The sequence below is a fragment of the Ahaetulla prasina genome, chromosome 1 (genome assembly GCF_028640845.1).
Source record: "Ahaetulla prasina isolate Xishuangbanna chromosome 1, ASM2864084v1, whole genome shotgun sequence".
Lineage (NCBI taxonomy): Eukaryota > Metazoa > Chordata > Lepidosauria > Squamata > Colubridae > Ahaetulla > Ahaetulla prasina.
In genome coordinates this window covers 362579903-362602515 of record NC_080539.1, presented here as the reverse complement: position 1 = coordinate 362602515, position 22613 = coordinate 362579903, and the positions used below count along the sequence as shown (strand labels likewise).

Here is a 22613-nt window from a genome sequence, read left to right as displayed (position 1 = left end):
AAACCTAGAAAAAAGAATTCAAAATATTGAACAAAACTTAGAAACAAAATTCTATCAGTTATTGAACAAAGTTTCACAGATTTGATAAAACAAATTTCAACACTAAAAAATGAAAACTCTAATGATCTAAATCTCTTCCAAACTCATCTATCACCACAAAATATACAACTTACAACTCAACCTAGACATCAAATTAATACAACACAACCCAATCAACAAACAACTACTAATCAACTAATCAGAGATGCAATGGAGAGAGGACAAAAAATAAATAATGCAATATTATTTGGACTTGAAAACACAAATGAACCAGATATCAATAAGATTCACAACATCATTGGAAATTATAATTCATCAACCATCTCCCCAAATGAAATAATTGCTGTCTCCAGAGATGGACCAGAATATAAAAACAGCGATGGGACAACAGCACCAAGATTTTGTAGAGTTATATGCACTAATGAGGACAGCAAACGCAAATTCATAAAGACTATAAACTCAATTGCTAAATCCAACCCTACCTACAGTAAACTTAGATCACGTCCTGACCTATCCTTTCTACAAAGGATACGCTCGTGAACTTCGCACAGAACTTAAAAGAAGACAAGACAATGGTGAATCCAACCTATACATCGACTACCATGCTGATTGCATAAAAAATAAAACCTGCAATCAAAAAATCACCTCCAAACCCCCCATCACCCATAACAATCAACCAGCCATCCCAGTATTCAACCAAGTACCCATCCCCCTACCTCCCATTCAACCAACCATCTTACCAACTATCCAACCAACAGCCATCCAATCAACAATCCAACCAGCCATCCAACCAACCATCCAACCAACCATCCAAACAGCCATCCAAGCAGCCATCCAAGCAGCCATCCAAACAGCCATCCAACCAGCCATCCAAACAGCCACCCAACAATCCACCCAACCAGCCATCCAAACAACCATCCATCCAAACACCCAAACTACCATCCAACCATCTATACAACCATCTATTGTCCACAACCCCCAACCTACTAACACCCAAAACTAGGTATGCACGCCTTACCTCTTCAACACCAATCATATCAGATCTCAAATGCAAATTGATAAATGCAAGAAGCATAGTCAACAAATTACCTGAATTTATCCTCTTATTAAACAGTGGCACATTTGATATCATTTTGTTTGTGAAACATGGCTGAATTCATCCCTTCCTGACTCCATTATCTCAAACAAAGAATATCAAGTCTATCGATCAGATCGGAAAACCGAAGAGGTGGTGGAGTGGCTATCTTTACAAAAGACACTGAATCTAAAAATATCCAAGTAGCACATAAACTCTCTCTTCCTGAAACCATAGTATGCGACCTATCCCTTGACACTACTCTTGATTCTTACTATGCTACAGAGCCCCCGACTATGACATTACCCACGCAAATATGCTAACCTCAATGCTAACATGGACTACCTCTTGCCCATACCCTCTTATCTTCCTTGGTGACTTAAATCTACCTCTCATTAACTGGACAACCAATGAATGTTCAACTGACCCAATCCATACTACACTATACAACGCTGTTACAAACCTAGGTCTTGAACAACTTGTAACTAACAATACAAGACTCAACAACTGCCTTGACCTCATCTTCTGCAACAATCCAAACTCAATTTACGGAATACAAATTAAAGAACCTTTTTCAAACAGTGACCACTGCATGATTGATTTTCGTCTCAATATACGTCCATACTTAATTCGCCATAACACCAGAACTCCCAACTACAACTTCAAGAAAGCCAATTACGACCTTATAAACAACGATCTTTCACTTCTGAACTGGCAAAATCTGTTTGCAACCTGCATAACCGCTGATGACCTCTATAGAATCTTCCTACTTGAAATCAATAGAGTCATTAAATTATATGTACCACGAATGACTACCATGTCCAAGAAAACAAACTACCCATATCAATAAAAAGCTTCAATCAAAAAAATCCTCTGAAAAGAGACAAAAAAGGCTATGTTACAAACTTCAGAAACCGTTACAGAAACATATGCAACCAAATTAAAACTGAATGCACAAATTACCACACCAAGCAAGAAGAAAACCTTCTACGCACAAATTCCAATCGTGCCTTTTATAATTTTGTCAACAGTAAACTTAAAGATTCAAGATCCATCCCACCACTAAAAGATTCTAACAACAAAGAATGCAATGACGAAACAGTCAAAGCAAACCTCTTCAACATTTTCTTTGGCTCAGTTTTTGTTAACTCCGATAACACATATCCAACATTCCACAAACGAACCAGCAATGACTATGATGATTTAACTCATATAGATTTCACAGAAGACAACGTTGGTAAAGCTCTTCACAACTTAAAACCATCGCTTTCTATTGGACCTGATGGTCTATGTGCATATTTCTTAAAAAAACTTTCCATTAATATAGCTGAACCCCTAAGTATTATCTTTGATAAAGCTTTCACTACCAGTTCTCTTCCCAAACTTTGGTCACTAGCCACAGTCATCCCCATCTTCAAAAAAGGAGACCCCAGCTTAGTCGAAAACTACAGACCGATCTCCCTTTGCTGCGTCACCTGCAAAGTCATGGAATCTATCATCAATCAATCCATTACCTCACACTTAGAAACTAACAACCTACTCTCCAACAAACAATTTGGTTTCAGGAAAAAGTTAACATGTAACTTACAACTTCTCCACTGCAAAAACATATGGACTTCAAATCTAGATCAAGGCAAATCAATAGATGCAATCTACATAGACTTCTGCAAAGCTTTTGACTCAGTAGTACACGATAAACTTCTCCTTAAACTAACATCCTATGGCATCTCAGGACCCCTCCACAAATGGATATCTGCTTTTCTGTCTAACAGACAACAAGTGGTCAAAATTGGCAATGCTTTATCAAATCCTGTTCCTGTCAAGAGTGGCGTTCCTCAAGGCAGCGCCCTTGGACCATCACTCTTTATTCTATACATTAATGATCTTTGTGACCATATCTCAAGTAATTGTGTTCTCTTTGCTGACGATGTCAAACTATTTAACACCACAGACAACACTTCTATCATTCAAAACGACCTTGACCATCTAACCGCTTGGTCTAAAATTGGCAGCTCCAAATTTCAACCAGCAAATGCTCAGTCTTACATATAGGAAAAAGAACTCTAAAACTAAGTACATACTAGATGGACATTACCTTACAGACGACCCCATCCCGTTAAAGACCTTGGAGTTTTCATGTCAAATGATCTAAGTGCCAAAGCCCACTGCAACTACATAGCAAAAAGCTCTAAGAGTTGTAAACCTAATTTTATGTAGCTTCTTTTCCAAAAACACCACACTACTAACCAGAGCATATAAAACATTTGCTAGACCAATTCTAGAATACAGCTCACCTGTTTGGAACCCTCACCACATCTCTGACATCAATACAATTGAACGTGTCCAGAAATATTTTACAAGAAGAGTTCTCCATTCCTCTGAAAACAACAAAATACCTTATCCCACCAGACTTGAAATCCTAGGCTTAGAAAACTTGGAACTCCGTCGCCTTCGACAAGACCTAAGTTTAACTCACAGAATCATCTATTGTAATGTCCTTCCTGTTAAAGACTACTTCAGCTTTAATTGCAATAATACAAGGGCAACCAATAGATTTAAACTTAATGTAAACCGCTTTAATCTAGATTGCAGAAAATACGACTTCTGTAACAGAATCATCAGTGCTTGGAATACTTTACCTGACTCTGTGGTCTCTTCCCATAATCCTAAAGCTTTAACCAAAAACTTTCTACTATTGACCTCACCCCATTCCTAAGAGGACCATAAGGGGCGTGCATAAGCGCACAAACGTGCCTACCGTTCCTGTCCTATTGTTTTTCTTTTCTTCTTCCTATATATGTTTATATGTGTATATACTATATAATCTCTTTGTATGATGTTGTGACAAAATAAATAAATAAATAAATAAATAAATTTCCCATCTTTGCCTTAGTAAAAGACCGTGGGACTAAGTCCTATCACAAAAGGGATACTGCTGCCTTCTGCTGGTGATGTCAGGTACCGAAGGCAGAAATCTGATCTTCAGATTCTCTTATTTCCAAGATGGATGCTGTAACTCACAGCTCTACAGCCAAACTCATTCCCTGAGACTCTGAAAGAGAATTAATGTCACAGTCCTCCCCATTTTGGAGTGGGAAATGCATGAAAACTATATTGGAAGACCTACAAGAGACTAGCCATAGTTTTAAAAACAAAAAACCGTTCACAAAATTACTCGAGAAAGAACAAAGGGGGGCGGGGGGGGGGGCGGGAAATAGCACTATGCAATTTGGGATTTCTTCCAGTGGTGGGTTGCTACCGGTTCGCCCCGATTCGGGCGAACCCATGGTAGCAGCGGCAGGAGACTCTGCCCACCTGCCCGGATGTCATCAAATACACTCTGCGCATGGGCAGAAGCTTCTGTGCATGCACAGAAGTGGTGCATGCGCTTGCTTTGCTCGCGCGTATGAGTGAACCAATAGCCAAGGTAAGTGAAACCCAGCACTGATTTCCTCAAAATGTTAAGTAATGCCCATAACCATTAGACCATTATCTACTTCTTCTCAATTTTCACTGTTTGAATAACAGCATCTATACTTATGTTGTCAAAGTAGTATCATTCCACTTTGCTGAAAGGCAAATAGTGTTTAATAAAAATATGGTTATACCTTCTATTTCTACAAAATATACCTATGTAGTTTTTGCTATCTTTTGTTAATGTCTTCCATAGAAGTATGACAACTTAAGCTATGGGAATAAAAGCTAACATCATTTTTTTAAAAATTGATCTAGAATTTAACTCAATATGAATATGAGTTTTGGATTATGATCTTACTAATGAGCTTCATGACATGTCCGAAGTTTGGGTTTTTCTTAACACACGAAGCTTTAACATTTTAGTTCTTTTTTCCCCCTTTTTCTTCTGATTTGCTAAATTTGTGACATTTTTCAGACCACACAGATCTTACTGTAGCTTATGAATCAAATCATGCTGGTTATAGATAGCAATGACTGCACAATAATCTGATTCTCATGTTTACACAGCAAATCTCTTGGGTTGGTTGGGCTAAGTATAAGAGATACTGTAAGGAGGGAGTGTGCAACCTTAGCTACTTTAAGATTAGGGTGAAGGTTCATTCTCCGAACTTGTTGGTCGGTTTCTGGACGTTTCATTACCAGGCTAGGTAACATCTTCAGCGGCGTTTATCGGATGTCAGTGTCGGTGTATAAGGGCTTCAAGTGTGGGTGTGTCTCAAGTGAGGGTCAGCTGTGAGTCATTAGTGAGTCTTGTGATGGGTCTTGTGGAGTGGTGGGTTTCAAAAAATTTTACTACCAGCTGAAGAAGAAGATAAAGTTCCTGCCACAATTTTTCCTTTTGGGAATTATAACAGATTGTACAGGGATTGAGACTAAACTGATTCTGAATTTAATAACAGCAGCAAGACTGCTGATTGGACAATACTGGAAGAAAGAAGAGGTACCTACAATAGAAGAATGGATACTGAAAGTCATTAATTTGGCTGAGATGGCTAAAATCTCAGCTTTTTTAAAAGACAATACGCAGGAAAGATATTTAATTGAATGGAAAAAATGGATTGATTATCTACAAAACAGGTATCAGATTAAGAAATATCAGATTGCCTTTGAATAATTAGGAAGTTATTTTATGTAATGGGGAGGGGGTTGGGAGATGAAAAGCTTTGGATGAGGTTAATTGGATTGGAAGGGAAAATTTTATTCTATGTTTGGTTTATGTATAACAATACCTTGTGATTGACCCGGGAAGCCGGGGGAAGGAGGGGAAGGGGTTTTCTGGGAGGAGGGGGAAAAAGGAAATGTTTTGTTTTAAAACTTTTTCAATAAAAAAAAAGAAAAAAAATAATAAAAAAAATTTTTTTACTACCGGTTCTGTGGGTGTGGCTTAGTAGGCATGGCATGGCTTGGTGGGTGTGGCTTGGTGGGCGACACAGGGGAAGGATGCTACAAAATCCCCAATTCCTCCTAATCAGCTGGGACTTGGGAGGCAGAGAATAGATGGGGCCAGTCAGAATTTTTACTACCGATTCTCCGAACTACTCAAAATTTCCACTACCGGTTCTCCAGAACAGGTGTCGTGTCCCACTCCTCCGCTGACGGCCGGGTCAGGGAAATCCGAATCAGGCTTGCCTCTGCAGCTCTGCCCAAAGTCCTAGCAAAGTCCTCAGAGTAGGCAGGAGACCAGTAAGTGACTTCAGCAAGATAAGTTCGACTTTGCCTGACTCAGAGACTGCCAAAAAGCAGATCCTTTATATAGGCCATGGGGTGTGGCTCCATGACTCAGCACTCATTAAGGCCTGCCCCTCCCTTCCTTCTGTTGCCTCCGCCTATCCAATCTTCTGATGCGAGGGTCACTCCAATCAGCTGTTGGTAATAAACCCTCCTCAGGCTCACATGCTGTGGAGGAGGGGGAGGGGTCTAGCTGCTCCGTTTGCCTGGGCATGGAGTCAGGGCTGGGGCTGGGAGGTGCTCCTTCTTCTGCAGTTTGTCTGGGCATGGAGCCAGGACTGGGGCTGGGAGGCATACATTCCTCCGTGTTCGGGAGCAGATAAGAAGGCCCCGGCTGCTCTGAGGGCGGGCAAGACACAACAACTGGTCAGAACCTGCTGAAACCCACCTCTGGTCTTGTGTTTAAGATTTAAACTTTAAGACTTTAAAGTTTAAAGATTCTGGGAGTTGAAGCCCACTTTAATATTTGTGGACTTGAACTTCCAGATTTTCCCAGACAGCCATGCTTGTTAGAGAATTCTGGGAGTTGAAATCCGCAACTCTTAAAGTTGCCAAGGTTGGACACCCCTACTGTTAAAGAGTGGTTCAAAATAGTTCACGGGGTAACAGGAGACTTGTGCATGGATGGCAATCTCAACACTTAACCACTGCATCACACTGCCTCTTTTCTACAAATCTCACTTATTTGTACATATTCTCCAAATGCTTTAATAGGTGGCAAGCATCTAGCCAACCCTGTCTGGTTTTGAAAATAGAAAACAAGCTCCGAATTTCATTCAAATTTAGAAGGGAGATCACCATACAGGTTGCACTGAGCAATGAAAAAAAAACATCTTGGGAGAAAACAAAGTTTTTTTCTATAGGTAGTCTTTGCTGGGGAAAACTGGGAGTTGGTATTGTAATGTATCTTTAAACTTTTGGAGGGAAATTTGGGCGGGAACAAGCACGTTGCTGATTGGTTCAAGCATAAGCCGAAACTGTATAAAAGGAGGAATTTTGCGGATGTTTTTCGCTGGGTTCACTATAAACTAAAGAGCTGTTGTCACTCACTGGTCTCCAGCCTCGTTATTGCCTGAATCTAACATTGGCGACGAGGATGGGATTCTGAGGCAGTGAGATCAGGAAAAAGAGCTGAAGGAGCAAAAGAAGACGCGAACCCAGCCAGTTCAAGGGCGGATAGTTAGCAATGTCCAGCTACACGCCGCCAGTGCCATTTGACCCAGCAAAAGAGAAATGGGGGTCATACATGGCTCGCTTCGAGTGTTTCCTCGAAGCAAACGAACTACAAGGAGTTTCGGATAATAGGAAGCGAGCGTACTTCCTGAGCCACTGCGGTCCAGAGGTTTTCGATACCGCGGAGTCACTTTCAGAGCCAACGCCGGTACAATCAGTACCATGGCAAACACTACAAACAACACTTCGAGCGCACTACGCACCGGTACCCTCAAAGTTCGTCCAACGGTTCGAGTTGAGACAGCGGGTACAGCGAGAAGGCGAATCGATAAGCGTGTACATGGCCGCGTTGAGGAAAGCCGCAAACCACTGTGAGTACAGAGATCTGGAGGACTCCTTACTCGAACAGCTCATTTGTGGGGTCAGAGACATCCGATTGCAAAGGCGGCTGCTGTCTAAGAGCAACCTGACTTTGGCAATAGCCCTGGACGAAGCCAGGGCTCACGAGATGTCTATCAAAGTGGCCGAAACATTGCAAAAGCCGAACGCACAGGGTACCGGGGCGAAAACAACACCGGTCCACAACGAGGAAGTCCAGGCTGAGTCAGAAGGTGAGGAAGAGGAAGAGGTTTTCCACACCGGCCGGCCGGAGAGAGGGGATCGGGGCGAATGCGTGAGTTGCGGGGGCCGACATCAACGACAAAACTGCAAGTTTAAGGACGCTATTTGTCGGCGGTGCGAAAAGAAAGGTCACATAGCGCAGGCCTGTCGAGCCCCCCAACCTTCCCGCCAAAAATTCAAACCGGCCAATCAGAGCGCGGGAGCAGCGAAGCGGCCCGGGATTGGCCAGTTCAAAAAGGGCGCGAAGTTAAACCAGACCACTGTGAGAGTGGACCTCGCACCGACGCGACTAGAAAAAAAGATTTTTACCAAGACATACATTGAAGGAGTGCCGTGCCAGATGGAAGTGGACACCGGCTCATCAATCACAATTATGTCTTGGGGCACCCTCGTGAAAGACTTGCCAGCCATCGCGAAGTGCCAACTACAGACCCAGAAGCTGAGAGTGCAGGACTACCAAGGAAATCGAATCCCTGTTCGAGGGGTGACGTCCGTCCAAGTCAAGTATGGACAGTTCAAAAAGACCCTGCCAATCACCATAGTAGATGGAACCTTACCGAGTTTGCTAGGACTGGACTGGTTCCGAGCTTTGGGCATGGGAGTGACCGGGGTCTTCAGAAACGAAGTCGACCTCAAGGCTGAACTGCTGAAGGAGTTCGAGGACGTTTTCAAAGACTGCCTGGGCAAGTACGAGGGGACCCCTATCTCTTTCAATCTAGACCCGCAAGTTGCCCCTATCAGGTTAAAGGCTAGGAGGGTTCCATTTGCCCTTAAGCCAAAGATTGACAGGGAATTGGACAAGCTAGTTAGCCAGGGAATACTAGTGCCCGTTGACCATGCGAAATGGGAGACACCCATAGTGACCCCAGTCAAACCGGACGGATCGGTCCGGATTTGTGCTGACTACAAGGCAACGCTAAACAAAGCGTTGTAAAAGAGTGCATACCCCGTTCCAGTGGTGCAACACTTGCTGCACTCGTTGGGACAAGGGCAAGTTTCGCCAAACTCAATTTGGCTCAAGCCTACCAGCAGTTACCCGTGGCAGCCTAGCCGGAGTTCGGAGACGACGAGGATTATGTGAGGAGGGGGATGGCAGCGCCCAGGCGGCCTGCCGAACAGCTTGCGCCCCCCGGTTAGCCGTATCATCTTCTGGACAGCCGTGGGGGAGGTCTCGGGACCTCCCTGGACGCGCGGCTGCCGAGACCAGGGCTGCGGAAGGGCGAGCTACGAACGGCGGCCATTTTACCATCCGGCCGGGCAGGAGCCGAAGAAAGTAACAACTGGGTAATGGAGGAAAGGACGCCGGGACCCAGATGGCTTGCCGAGCGGCTTTCGCCCCCCGGTCAGGTATACCATCTTTCGGGCAGCCGGGGGAGAGGCCTGTGGGCCTCTCTGGACTCCCGGCTGTCGGGAATGAGGCCGGGGATGGGCGAGCGGCGAATGGCGGCCATTGGACAACGGACGAGGCCACGGCTTATATTTAGTTGCTGGGAAGCCGCGGCTGGGTTTCTCTCCCTGACATCCAGCGTTCTCGGGCTATTTCGGAGAATTTTGGGGGCTTACCAGCTCTCCTTGGTTCCCCTGGTCCTGTTTTGGATTTGGTGGATGGCCATGGGGCGAAGGGCTGTGAAGGATCCCCCTGGTGGCCCCTGCTGGAGGTGTCCCGGCCTAGTTTGGCCTGGTTGGGCCCAGCTAGGCCTGCTTCTTCCCGGATTAGGAAGTTACATTGCCATCTGTGACATTGTCACGCATTTGTTATCTTGCACTTTGTATGGCCGGCCGGAGTTTTCTGGGTTCGGCCATCTTTGGAACTTCCCGGGAGGATGAGTGGAGACCGACTGTTGCAGTGGGACTTTATCTTGAAACATCTATTGTGGAACCATCTACCTCGGAAATAGCTGAGACGCCATGGACGGAGAGAGGAATACCACCTCTATTAGATTATGGATTTTAGGACTGAGCTTGGTGCAGAGTAGTAATAACTTTCTACCATCAGACTACATCTGCTTATTGTACTATCTTGTGTCAGCGTTAAGCCAGCCACCATCCGAAGATACTCTGGCAGATGGGTATCCATTAGGATTTGGCATTACATCCTGCCACCCCAGACATTATACTACTACCTCTCGCTGTCTTCTTTCTCCTGCTTATGCTTTTGAACATTTATGCGATATTCTGCTTTGGAACTCTTGCGCCTGCGAGGTGCCCCGCCGCAGGAATGGCCCGCCGCATTATCAAGGGCCGGCCTCAATGACGGGTCTTGGGACCCACAGAGGTGGCATGCGAAAAAAAAGAGCCTTTGGGGGTTTTTAGATAGGGCTTTTTTAAGGGGTGGGAGGGGTAGGGCGGGTGTTGGGGGTAGCCCGTCGGGTGGGGAGCCAGTCCTTGCGCGTGCTCACGACGGTTTTTAATGGGTTCGGAGGTTAGGGGAGATTGCGTTCCTGCTGGTGAGGGTGGTCTGATTAGCACGGTAAGTGGGAGGGGCAGATATGGCGGAAGGGGGGGACCATATCGTTTTGGGGGGTCGCGCGGTCGATGTTTGCAGGCGATCGCGCGCCCCGATCCCCCGTCCTTTTCCCGTTCCCCGGATGGTCGAGACCCTCAGAGCCTGGGCCTTCGGCTGATGTTATGCAACGCACGGTCCGTTGTCAATATGGGCCCCCTAATACACGATCTTATTCAAGGGGGCGCTGCGGATCTTATAGGCGTTACGGAAACCTGGCTGGGCACGGAAGGGGTGTGCCTTGTTGAGATGTGCCCGCCAGGTTTCCGTGCATTCCATCAACCGAGGCCCAGGGCAGGGGTGGAGGGTGGCGGTTGTGATTAGAGAGAGCCTAGAGCCGAGGGAGACCACTGTACCTCAGATTGCTGGGTGCGAATCCCTCTTTGTGAGATGGGGTCATAGGTGTCAGGTGGGACTACTGATCGCGTACCTGGCTCCTTGCTACGTGACAGTCGCCCTGCCCGAGCTCCTGGAGGTGCTGGCCGGGGGGGCAGTTGAGACCCCAGACTTTTAGTCATGGGGACTTTAACTGCCATCTTCCGGCTTGTCATCGACAGCAGCTCGGGAGTTCATGGCTTCCATGACGGCCTTGGACCTGACCCAAGTAGTTGATGGCCCTACTCACATTGGGGGTGGCACTCTGGACTTGATTTTTGTCTCTGGTCAGTGGTTGAGAGATCTGGACTTGAAGGAAATAGTCATTGAACCTCTGTCATGGTCAGATCACTCTTCTTCGCCTGGACTTTCTGACCGCTACTCGCCACCGGAGGGAGACGGAGCCGATGCGTTGGTTCCGTCCCAGGCGCCTGATGGACCCGGAGGGGTTCCGGACGGAGTTTGGGCCATTCCCTGAGGGTCTGGCTCACGGCTCGGCTGAGGAACTTGTTGCGGCCTGGGAACAGGCCGCGCGGGGCCTTAGACCGAGTCGTGCCTTTGCGACCTCTGACCCGGCGCAGGTCCCAACCGCCCTTGGTTCTCCGAGGAGCTGCGAGGATGAAGCGCCAGAGAAGACGCCTAGAGAGTTCCTGGAGGTCTAGCCGCTCGAGGCTGATCGGACACTAGTGAAGTCCTATACTAGGACTTACCTAGTGGCATTGAGGAAGCGAGGCGTAGCTACGCCTCCTCCCTCATTGCATCGGCAGATAACCGCCCAGCCGCCCTGTTTGGGTGACTCGCTCCCTTTACATCAGGGGAGCGGGATGACCCGTTGCAGGACGTGCTGAGGAGTTTAACGTTATCTATACGATAAAATCGTTCAGCTTCGGGATGGTTTGGACCAGAATTGTAGTGACGCGGGTGAGACGGCTGAGGGCGGTCTTGGTGACATTTTATGGGATGAGTTTGACCCTGTGGCTCCCGAGGACATGGACAGGTTGTTGGGTAGGTTGAATGCCACCACGTGTTTACTGGACCCGTGCCCCTCCTGGTTGGTGCTGGCCACTCAGGAGGTGACACGAGGCTGGCTCCAGGCAATTACAAGTGCTTCTTTGGTGGTGGGAGTCTTCCCGGCCGCCTTGTAAGAGGCGGTGGTGAGACCCCTCCTCACGGAGCCTTCCTGACCCGCTGTTTTAGGTAATTATCGTCCGGTCTCCAACCTTCGCTTCGCGGCGAAGGTTGTAGAGAGTATGGTGGCATATCAGTTTCCCCTACACCTGGATGAAACTGTCTATCTAGACCCGTTCCAGTCCGGCTTCCGGCCCGGTTACAGCACTGAGACGGCTTTGGTCGCGTTGGTGGATGATCTCTGGAGGGCCAGGGATAGGGGATGTTCCTCTGCCCTGGTCCTGTTAGACCTCTCAGCGGCTTTTGATACCATCGACCATGGTATCCTGCTGCGCCGATTGGGGGGATTGGGAGTGGGAGGCACCGTTTATCGGTGGTTCTCCTCCTATCTCTCCGATCGGCCGCAGACGGTGTTGACGGGGGGGCAGAGGTCGGCTCCGCGGCGCCTCACTTGTGGGGTGCCGCAGGGGTCGATCCTCTCGCCCCTTTTGTTCAACATCTATATGAAGCCGCTGGGTGAGATCATCAGTGGCTTCGGTGTGAGGTACCAGCTGTACGCTGATGACACCCAGCTGTACTTTCCCCCACCGGGCCACCCCAACGAAGCTATCGAAGTGTTGTCCCGGTGCTTGGAGGCCGTACGGGTCTGGATGGGGAGAAACAGGCCCAAGCTCAATCCCTCCAAGACAGAGTGGCTGTGGATGCCGGCATCCCGGTACAGTCAGCTGAGTCCTCGGCTGACTGTTGGGGGCGAGTCATTGGCCCCGATGGAGAGGGTGCGCAACTTGGGCGTCCTCCTGGATGAACGGCTGTCTTTGGAAGATCATTTGACGGCCGTCTCCAGGAGAGCTTTTTACCAGGTTCGCCTGGTGCGCCAGTTGCGCCCCTTTCTAGACCGGGATGCCCTATGCACGGTCACTCACGCCTCGTGACGTCTCGCCTGGATTACTGCAATGCTCTCTACATGGGGCTCCTTGAAGGGCATCCGGAGGCTGCAGTTAGTTCAGAATGCGGCTGCGCGGGTTATAGAGGAGCCTCGTGGCTCCCGTGATGACACCTATCCTGCGCAGACTGCACTGGCTACCTGTGGCCTTCCGGGTGCGCTTCAAGGTGTTGGTAACCACCTTTAAAGCGCTCCATGGCATAGGGCCGGGTTATCTACGGGACCGCCTACTGCTACCGAATACCTCTCACCGACCTGTGCGCTCTCACAGAGAGGGACTCCTCAGGGTGCCGTCAGCTAGACAGTGTCGTCTGGCGGCGCCCAGGGGAAGGGCCTTCTCTGTGGGGGCTCCCACCCTCTGGAACGAACTCCCCCCAGGACTCCGTCAACTTCCGGACCTCCGAACCTTCCGTCGCGAGCTTAAGACGCATTTATTCATCTGCGCAGGACTGGCTTAGATTTTAGATTTTAAATTTAGATTTTAAATTTATAGATTTTTAAATTTACAGGGGTTTAAATTTGGTTTTAAGATTTATATTTATATTTTTAATATTTGGCAATAGAATAAGTTTTTTAATAGTTATTTTAATTGTATATAAATGTTTTATGTGCCTGTGAACCGCCCTGAGTCCTTCGGGAGATAGGGCGGTATATAAATTTGAATAAATGAAATGAATGAATAGATAGCAGCACAGCCGAGGCGCAGACAATTGTCACGCACCGGGGGGCTTTCAAATGCACTCGACTCCAGTTCGGAGTTAGTGTGGCTCCAGGGCTATTTCAAAACCTAATGGAGCGACTATTACAAGGTTTACCTGGGGTGGTGCCTTATTTCGATGATGTATTGATATCAGCTGAGAACTTAGGGGAACTGGGAGTGAGACTAAGGAAGGTTTTGGGCATTTTCCGGTCTGCCGGGCTTAAAGTTAAGCTTAACAAATGCCAAATTGGGGTAGAGTCCGTGGAATTCCTAGGCTACCGCATAGACAGGGAAGGGATTCACCCCACTGAGAGCAAGGTAAGGGCCATCAGGAAGGCCCCAGCTCCCAAAAATAAAATGGAGTTACAAGCATTCTTAGGTCTTGTCAACTTCTATGCGGTATTCTTAAAACACAAGGCAACAATAGCCGAACCGCTACACAAATTACTGGCAAAGAAAGCTGTTTGGTCCTGGGGGAAGGCGGAAGCTAGGGCATTCGAAGGGGTAAAAAACCTCTTGTCTAGCGATAGCCTCCTCATTCAATATAATGGCACGTTGCCATTAGTACTAGTTTGTGATGCATCTCCCTATGGGGTGGGGGCTGTGCTCAGCCACAGATTGCCGAATGGAACGGAAGCCCCTATAGCATATTACTCCCGAACAATGTCCCAGGCCGAAAGGAACTATAGCCAGCTAGATAGGGAAGCATTGGCAATAGTCAAGGGTGAAGAAATTCCACGAATACGTTTTCGGACGAGACTTCGAGATAGTCACGGACCATAGACCCTTACTAGGTCTATTGGCAGGCGACCGCCCAACACCCGTTGCACTTTCACCCAGGCTGACCCGTTGGACTATTTTTCTAGCGGCATACTCTTATAAATTGATCCACCGCCCCGGAAAAGACTTAGGGCATGCGGACGCTCTAAGCAGATGCCCTTTACCTGAAACCATTGAAGACCCGACCCCGGGAATTCCAGTCTTATTAATTGACTCTTGGGACTCTGGCCCAGTCACATCCAAAGAAGTGGCTAGGGCATCTTACAAGGACATTACAATAAGGACTGTAATCGGTTGGGTACAAAGGGGATGGCCCGCTGCGCCGGGCGAGCGGTTCAAAGACTTTGCGAAAAAACGAGCGGAACTGTCGGTTCAAGGGGGGTGTCTGTTATGGGGGGATAGAGTGGTCATTCCAGAAAAACTACGGAAAAATGTATTGGAACTATTGCATGTGGGCCACCCGGGAATCATGAGGATGAAGAGTTTAGCGAGGAGTTATGTTTGATGGCCCTTGATGGATCAGGAAATCAGTGACAGGGTAGGGAAATGCCAACCCTGCCAAGAGTCACGGCCACTACCCCCTACAGCCCCAATTAGAGAGTGGGAGAAACCCCAGGGGCCATGGTCCAGAATTCACATTGATTTTGCCGGCCCGTTCCACGGGCAAACCTTTTTAATTGTAGTAGATGCCTACTCAAAATGGTTAGAAATTATCCTCATGAGATCCATGACGGCTGAGGCAGTCATATCAGTCCTAAGGCACCTGTTTGTAACCCATGGGTTACCCGACACCCTGGTCTCCGACAACGGCCCGCAATTCACGGCAACTCAGTTTGAGGGGTACTTGGCAGAGGATGGCATCAGACATGCCCTCTCGGCGCCTTTCCACCCGGCGTCGAACGGACTTGCAGAACATTTCGTTAGAAGCGCAAAGGAAGCGCTATCTAGGATAAGTCCAGGTGATTGGCAAACAAAAATTGATACGTTCCTAGCAGTCCAACATAGAACCCCCTGTGTAGCAACTGGCCGCAGCCCGGCGGAACTATTGATGGGCAGAAAGCTCAGGTGCCCGTTAGATCGTTTAAACCCAACATACACCCCAGATGGGTACAGGGGGACACAAGGAAAAATTAGGGAAATGGCAGTTGGTGACCCAGTGTGGGCACACAACTATAGCGAGGGTCCAACATGGTTAAAAGGAACAATCCTTGGAATAACCGGGCCAAAATCCTATATAGTAGACATGGAGGATGGCCGAGTATGGCGGCGACACATAGACCAAATAAGAAAGCGAATACCAAGCAAATCAGAAACAAATCAGCCAGGCCCTGACTACCAAATGTTTGAATACACAGCTGACTCAAGCCCGAGGCGAACGGGGGACTTATCTGAGTCCGATGAAGTCCAGCGATGCCAACCGGTTCCTCAGGAAGACAGCAGGGACGACTCTGCCAATAATCCAGGGCCGGACGGCCAAGAGGAGGAGCTAGGAGGAACTAAAAGTCCCTCCGAACAGCTCGACTCACTCCCCGAGAATGAATTGCGCAGGTCCGAAAGGGTCAGGAAACGCCCTTCCTACCTGCGTGACTACGTTGAGAAATGATATGCTAAATAAATGTAAATATAGGTACAATGCGTTCTGGGAGGGGAGGAGTGTAATGTATCTTTAAACTTTTGGAGGGAAATTTGGGAAACAAGTACGTTGCTGATTGGTTCAAGCATAAGCCGAAACTGTATAAAAGGAGGAATTTTGCCGGATGTTTTTCGCTGGGTTCACTATAAACTAAAGAGCTGTTGTCACTCACTGGTCTCCAGCCTCGTTATTGCCCGAATCTAACAGGTATACACATCTTAAAATTGCTAAGGTGGAGAAAAAACTGGTTTAGAGAAACCAAACTTTCTTGTCGCTTCTCAAAGCAAACACTGCCATTTTTTCCCCACTTGTCTTCTATATGGTTCTCCTGTAAAATTTGCTCCAGTTATCCTCATCGGGACGCAGTGGCTCAGGGGTAAGGATGTTGAGCTTGTCGATCGAAAGGTCGGCAGCTCAGCGGTTCGAATCCCTAGTGCTGCTGTGTAACGGGGTGAGCTCCCGTTACTTGTCCCAGTTTCTGCCAAGCTAGCAGTTTCGAAAGCACGTAAAAATGCAAGTAGAAAAAATAGGGACCACCTTTGGCGGAATGGTAACAGCGTTCCATGTGCCTTTGGCGTTGAGTCATGCCAGCCACATGACCACGGAGACGTCTTCGGACAGCCCTGGCTCTTCGGCTTTGAAATGGAGATGAGCACCGTCCCCTAGAGTTAGGAACGACTAGCACATATGTGCGAGGGGAACCTTTACCTTTACCTTATCCTCATCGGAGATATAAAAAACACTGGGCTATTTGAGGTTCTAGCTAAGTGGAATATTTCTTGGTTGTCTTTAAATCAGGGATGGACTTCTCTTTCTCTCTCTTTTGCATTAAGGAGGTGAAGGATATTTACGAACATAGCAGTGGCCATTGATTTAACTTACAATTAAAATGATACAGTGTAAAACATTGCACAATGCAAAGTTACTTACCTGTTCAAACAAGCCCAAACACAGGACTGGGAACGATGTGTAGACCACATTATAAAGGGCAAGGAACCAGCCCTCCAGCAGAGGCTGAATGGAAAGAGAAAAAAGAAAGAGTAGATTAGAGAGACACCTTGAAATCCATGACCAGGGCTATCATTTTCTTCCTCAGCACATTCTATGTGAACACATTATCCAGAATCAGAACAGAAAACATTCTTTAAAATCTGAACACAGGTATGATTATGCCTCTAATGTGAAACAGTTTATTTTGCACTTTTGCTCTTCTTCCATTCTTTCAACCATTCTGAACTATCAATGAATCTCCAAACATGTAGAGACAAACGAAGTCATAAACGGAAGCCAACATGGGTTTGTCAAGACAGATCATGCCAGAGAAATCTTACTTCATTCTTTGACAATATAACGAAATTTGTAGACCAAAGAAATGCTATGAACACAACATAACATTTTGTGCTATGAGCACAACCAGATCCACTTGTGAAATGTTCGAGTCAATAACTTTATTGTGTTCTATCTATATTACAAGAATCTCCCCAGACTTCTCGTTTCCCTTGGAAACAAACTGATAAGGTTTCATTTAACTAAAAGGGGTGGCCGGTGGGGGTGTCAGGCTTATGTCTCTTGTGGCCACACAAGGATTCAAGACTACCTTCCTACTTGACTACTCCATGTCTGGCTGGGAGCTTTCCAACATCACACTGTTGTGGTCCACCAGCAGCCAGCAGCCTGCAGACCTGGCAGTGGAGTTGGACAGTGAGGAGGCAGGGGAGGACAATGGGCCAGTCCTGGAGTCAGGGGAAGGTCCAGACGAGGGCTCTGCAGAGATGGGGCCAGGGCCATCTGGGAGCAATGCGCAGACTCCGGAGCCTCCAGAGGCAGACAGCAGAGAGGCAGAGGAACAGGAGGAGCCTGTTCCTAGTGCACGCATGCGAAGAACTCCCAGAAGGCAAGAGCAGCTGAAGCAAAAAGGACGACTCGGGAGTAAGGCCAGAAGATGATTGGCCACTCCCATAAGGCTTAAAAGAGCAGCAACAAGCCCTTGGGTTCTTTGTGGAAAAGCAAAGTTGAATTCCATTGCTTCTTGTCAGCATCTCTTGAACTTTATTTATTTATTATTTATTTATTTTATTTTATTAAATTTTTATACCGCCCATCTCCCGAAGGACTCAGGGCGGTGTACAGCCAAGATAAAACACAGGAATATATACAAATTAAAACATTTAAAACCTAGCAAATTACAAAAAGGCTGATAATTAAAATTTAGTTTTAAAATTTTAGAAATATTAATAAAACCCCGAATTAAAATTTAACACTATTATGCCAGTCCCGCTTGAATAAATAGGTGTGTTTTTAGCTCACGACGGAAGGTCCGAAGATCCGGCACTTGATGTAAGCCAGGGGGAAGTTCGTTCCAGAGCGTCGGTGCCCCCACAGAGAAGGCCCTACTCCTGGGGGCCGCCAGCCGACACTGTTTGGCGGACGGCACCCTAAGGAGACCCTCTCTGTGAGAGCGTACGGGTCGGTGGGAGGCATAAGGTAACAGCAGGCGGTCTCGTAAGTACCCGGGTCCTAAGCCATGGAGCGCTTTAAAGGTGGTAACCAAAATCTTGAAGCGCACCCGGAAAACCACAGGAAGCCAGTGCAGGCTACGGAGTAGTGGTGTTACGTGGGAGCCACGAGTGGCTCCCGTTACCACTCGTGCAGCTGCATTCTGGACTAACTGTAGCCTCCGGGTGCACCTCAAGGGCAGCCCCATGTAGAGAGCATTGCAGTAATCCAACCTAGATGTAACCAGAGCGTGAGTGACCGTGCATAAGGAATCTCGGTCAAGGAAGGGACGCAACTGGCGGACCAAGCGAACTTGGTAAAAGGCCCTCCTGGAGATGCAGCTGACTGTACCGGGGTGCCGGCATCCACAGCCACTCCGTCTTGGAGGGATTGAGCTTGAGTCTGTTTCTCCTCATCCAGACCTGTACAGCTTCCAGGCACCGGGACAGCACTTCGACCGCTTCGTTGGGGTGGTCCGGGGTGGAAAGGTACAGCTGAGTATCGTCAGCGTACAGGTGATAACTCACCCCGAAACCACTGATGACCTCACCCAGCGGCTTCATATAGATGTTGAACAGGGTAGGCGAGAGAATCGACCCCTGAGGCACCCCACAAGTGAGGCGCCTTGAGGACGACCTCTGCCCCCCCGTCAACACCGTCTGCGACCGGTCAGAGAGATAGGAGGAGAACCACCGATAAACGGTGCCCCCCACTCCCAATCCCTCCAACCGGCGCAGCAGGATACCATGGTCGATGGTATCGAAAGCCGCTGAGAGGTCTAATAGGACCAGGACAGAGGAGCAACCCCTGTCCCTGTCCCTCCAGAGGTCATCCACCAACGCGACCAAAGCCGTCTCCGTGCTATAACCGGGTCGGAAGCTGGACTGGAACGGGTCTAGATAGACAGTTTCCTCCAGGTGCTGGGGGAGCTGCCATGCAACCACACTCTCTACAACTTTGTGGGGGTTTTGCCAAGAAAAGCTTTTGGCAGGTTGCCAAAGATAACAAAGGTTGGTGATAAGGCCGAAGGACTGTTTATAAAGAATTTGTTTTGGACTAGGCTGAGAATGAATTAATTCTCAGCTGTTTTAATAAAATAAGTTTGTTCAGGATTGAATTGTGTTTGGTAATCACTACTTGGGCCTCAGTCACAACACACACGAGCTCAGAAATGAAAAGCAGACTGAAAAGATTAGACTCAGGGGTTTAGGGTGGGGTAGGGGAATTAACACTCACCTGTGCTGTGAATCCTGTATAGAAAGCAAACCAGATTTGTACCATCATGCCAGCAAACGTCTTGAAGAAGAAGTAGCGGAGAAATTTGCAGATCCGGAGGTAGGACCACTTGCCATGGACGAAGAGGAGCCTCTGAAGGTAGCGGAACTGAGCCAGCGCATAATCACTGCACTGTACAGCTTGCATGCCTTCTTGCCCACTGATTCCAACCCCTATGTCCGCAGCTAGAGAGAACACAAGGGAGGGCTAATATTAGACCACATTCCAATTCTGACTTCAGCAATTATTTAACAGATTATCAGAATTGGAAGGGAACTTGGAAGTCATCTAGTCCAACTTTTTTATTTATTTATTTTATTTTATTTGTCACAACATTATATATAAGCATAAGCATGAAATAACTATACGCTATATAAGCATATATATAACCATAAGTATGGAATAACTATATGAAATTGGATACAATCAAAGGGAACATTAGGACAGGAACGGTAGTGTTGTGACCCAGGTTCCTGGACCCAGACTCCTGGACTCGGATGATTCAGAAAATGAGGGAGAAGACCTGGCAAGCCCTGCTTCTCTTGAGCCCTCTCCCTCCCTGGCACCCACTCAGAGGGAGGGGCCGGCGGGGCCTGATTCTCCCGGGCTTTCTTCTGATTTGGCAACGCCCCAAGAACAGTTTTGGAGGGACGCAAGGTTACGAAGGCTTGATCGGCGTGCGCAGCAGCGGAAGAGTTGGGACAAAGCCAAGTCATAATTGTCATGCAGTGACATCTGCAGAGACTATAAATAGGAGGCGGGACTTCCTGGTTTTTTGTCTCGGACAAAACAATGAATTTGGCGCAAGCTAATTCATGGAGGGAAGAATATATTCGTGAGTAATTCTGGCCTTATCTATAATTTCCTCGTTATCTCCAGAAACTTGGCAGGCCCGTGGGTAGACGTGGCCAGGACATGTATCTATGTAAATAAAAGGAAAAAAAGGAAGGCCTCTGACGGACTCTTTGCTGGGAGTATTGGGGGAAGGGAAACAGAACATTTTGTCCAAGACCTGACTAAAACATCTTCCACCAAAGATGGACCAGCAGCAGGTACAGCAGCAGTTAGAGCAGCTACAAGCGGCTAATCAACAGCTCCAGCAGCAAGTGGCTCACTTGGCAGGCCAACTTGCTGCCAGGAATGTGCCTGCAGCCCCCATCCTCCCACCTCCTCCTCGTCGCAAGTGCCCGATAACCGTGCCGGATAAGTTTTCTGGGCAGCCTGAGATGTTCCCGACCTTCTTGGGACAGTGCCAGCTCTACATGGCTATGAGGCCAGAGGATTTCCCAGACGACCGGGCTAAGGTGGCCTTCGTGATTAACCTTCTTTCCGGCTCGGCTGCTCGATGGGCCACGCCCCTCTTGCTCCAGGACAGCCCCCTGCTGGCGGACCAACAGCGTTTTTGGCAGCACCTACGCACCATGTATGAGGACCCCGTTCGAATGCTGACGGCAACCAGGCGCCTTAAGGAACTCCGTCAAGGGAAACGCCCCCTGCAGGAGTACATCGCCGAATTTCGTATTTTGTGCCAGGACTCTGACTGGAATGATGCAGCGCTGGTGGACGCATTCCAGGAGGGACTCTCAGAGGAATTGCAAGACGAGCTGGCCCGCGTGGGCGCGCGGACCCTCGACAACTTGGTGCCCTTTGTCTCCGCCTCGATGCCCGTCTGCAACGGCGACCGTCCCGTCGCACCCCGGGACCCTCCGTCGACATCTGCACCCCACTTCCTGCACCACCAGCACCCAGGGTCGCCCACGTTTTGTAACCGCTGCGGAAGAGCCCATGGAGTTGGGAGCGGCCAGACCTCGCCTAACAGCCCAGGAGGCGGAACCGGGCGCCAAGGGGATTGTGCCTGTACTGTGGGGAGCCCGGCCACCGCCGCTTCTTGCCCCAAGCGAAGTGGGGCACGACGCCGTCCCCGAATCACAACGTGACCAATCGGGAAACGGAGCAGGCCCGACCTCGGGGAAACCCTAGGTCGGGCACGTACTAAGCCCCCACTGGACGTTGCGGAAGTAGACTGGGCCCCCTCGGCATCTGATTCTGGACACACGGATATGGTTGGAGAACCAGTCGGACGGGCTCCAGGTGCATGCGCTGGTGGACTTAGGGGCCACAACAAACTTTATGGACCAGGCCTTTGTGACCCAGTTTGCGGTCCCCGTGGTTCCGGTGGACCCTCCGATGCGGGTAGAGACAATTGATGGACGAGAACTGGTGTCTGGCCCCATTAAATTCGCCACCCAGCCTTTGCGCCTGGCTATTGGGGACCATGAGGAGGCGATCCAGTTTTATGTCACGGCGGACCTTCATTTTCCCTTGGTCCTTGGGATGGCCTGGCTTCGACCCACGATCCTCAGGTGGCCTGGTCGCGAACGCCATCTCTTTCCCGAGTCTGCAGTGCGTCGATCACATCCGCCACACCTGTGCCGGCCAGAACGTCCCTACCGCTGCCATCACCTTGCCTCCTGAGCTGACGGACTTCGCCGACGTGTTCAGCGAGAAGGAGGCGGACCGACTACCCGCATCGGCCCTCGATTGCCCGTGGACCTTCTGCCCAACGCACCACTGCCTGTGGGACGCCTGTATTCCATGTCGGAGCCCGAGTTGGCGCCCTCAGGGACTTCCTGGACAAAAACCTGGCCCGAGGGTTCATCCGCCTTC

General features: G+C 48.5%; 1 protein-coding gene across 2 annotated transcripts in view; it reads right to left on the bottom strand.

The window, feature by feature from the left end:
* ATP8B3 (ATPase phospholipid transporting 8B3) overlaps positions 1 to 22613 on the bottom strand; it is a 137712-nt gene that overhangs the window by 13654 nt on the left and 101445 nt on the right. For both annotated transcript variants that reach the window (XR_009152748.1, XM_058163367.1), the window contains exons 23-24: positions 19908 to 20131; positions 17106 to 17189 (exon numbers count right to left, since the gene is read on the bottom strand). Coding sequence is in view for 1 of the 2 variants with exons in the window: in XM_058163367.1 (XP_058019350.1) it covers positions 17106 to 17189; positions 19908 to 20131 (308 nt within the window). In the remaining variant the exon portion in view is untranslated. The remainder of the gene's footprint in view (positions 1 to 17105; positions 17190 to 19907; positions 20132 to 22613) is intronic.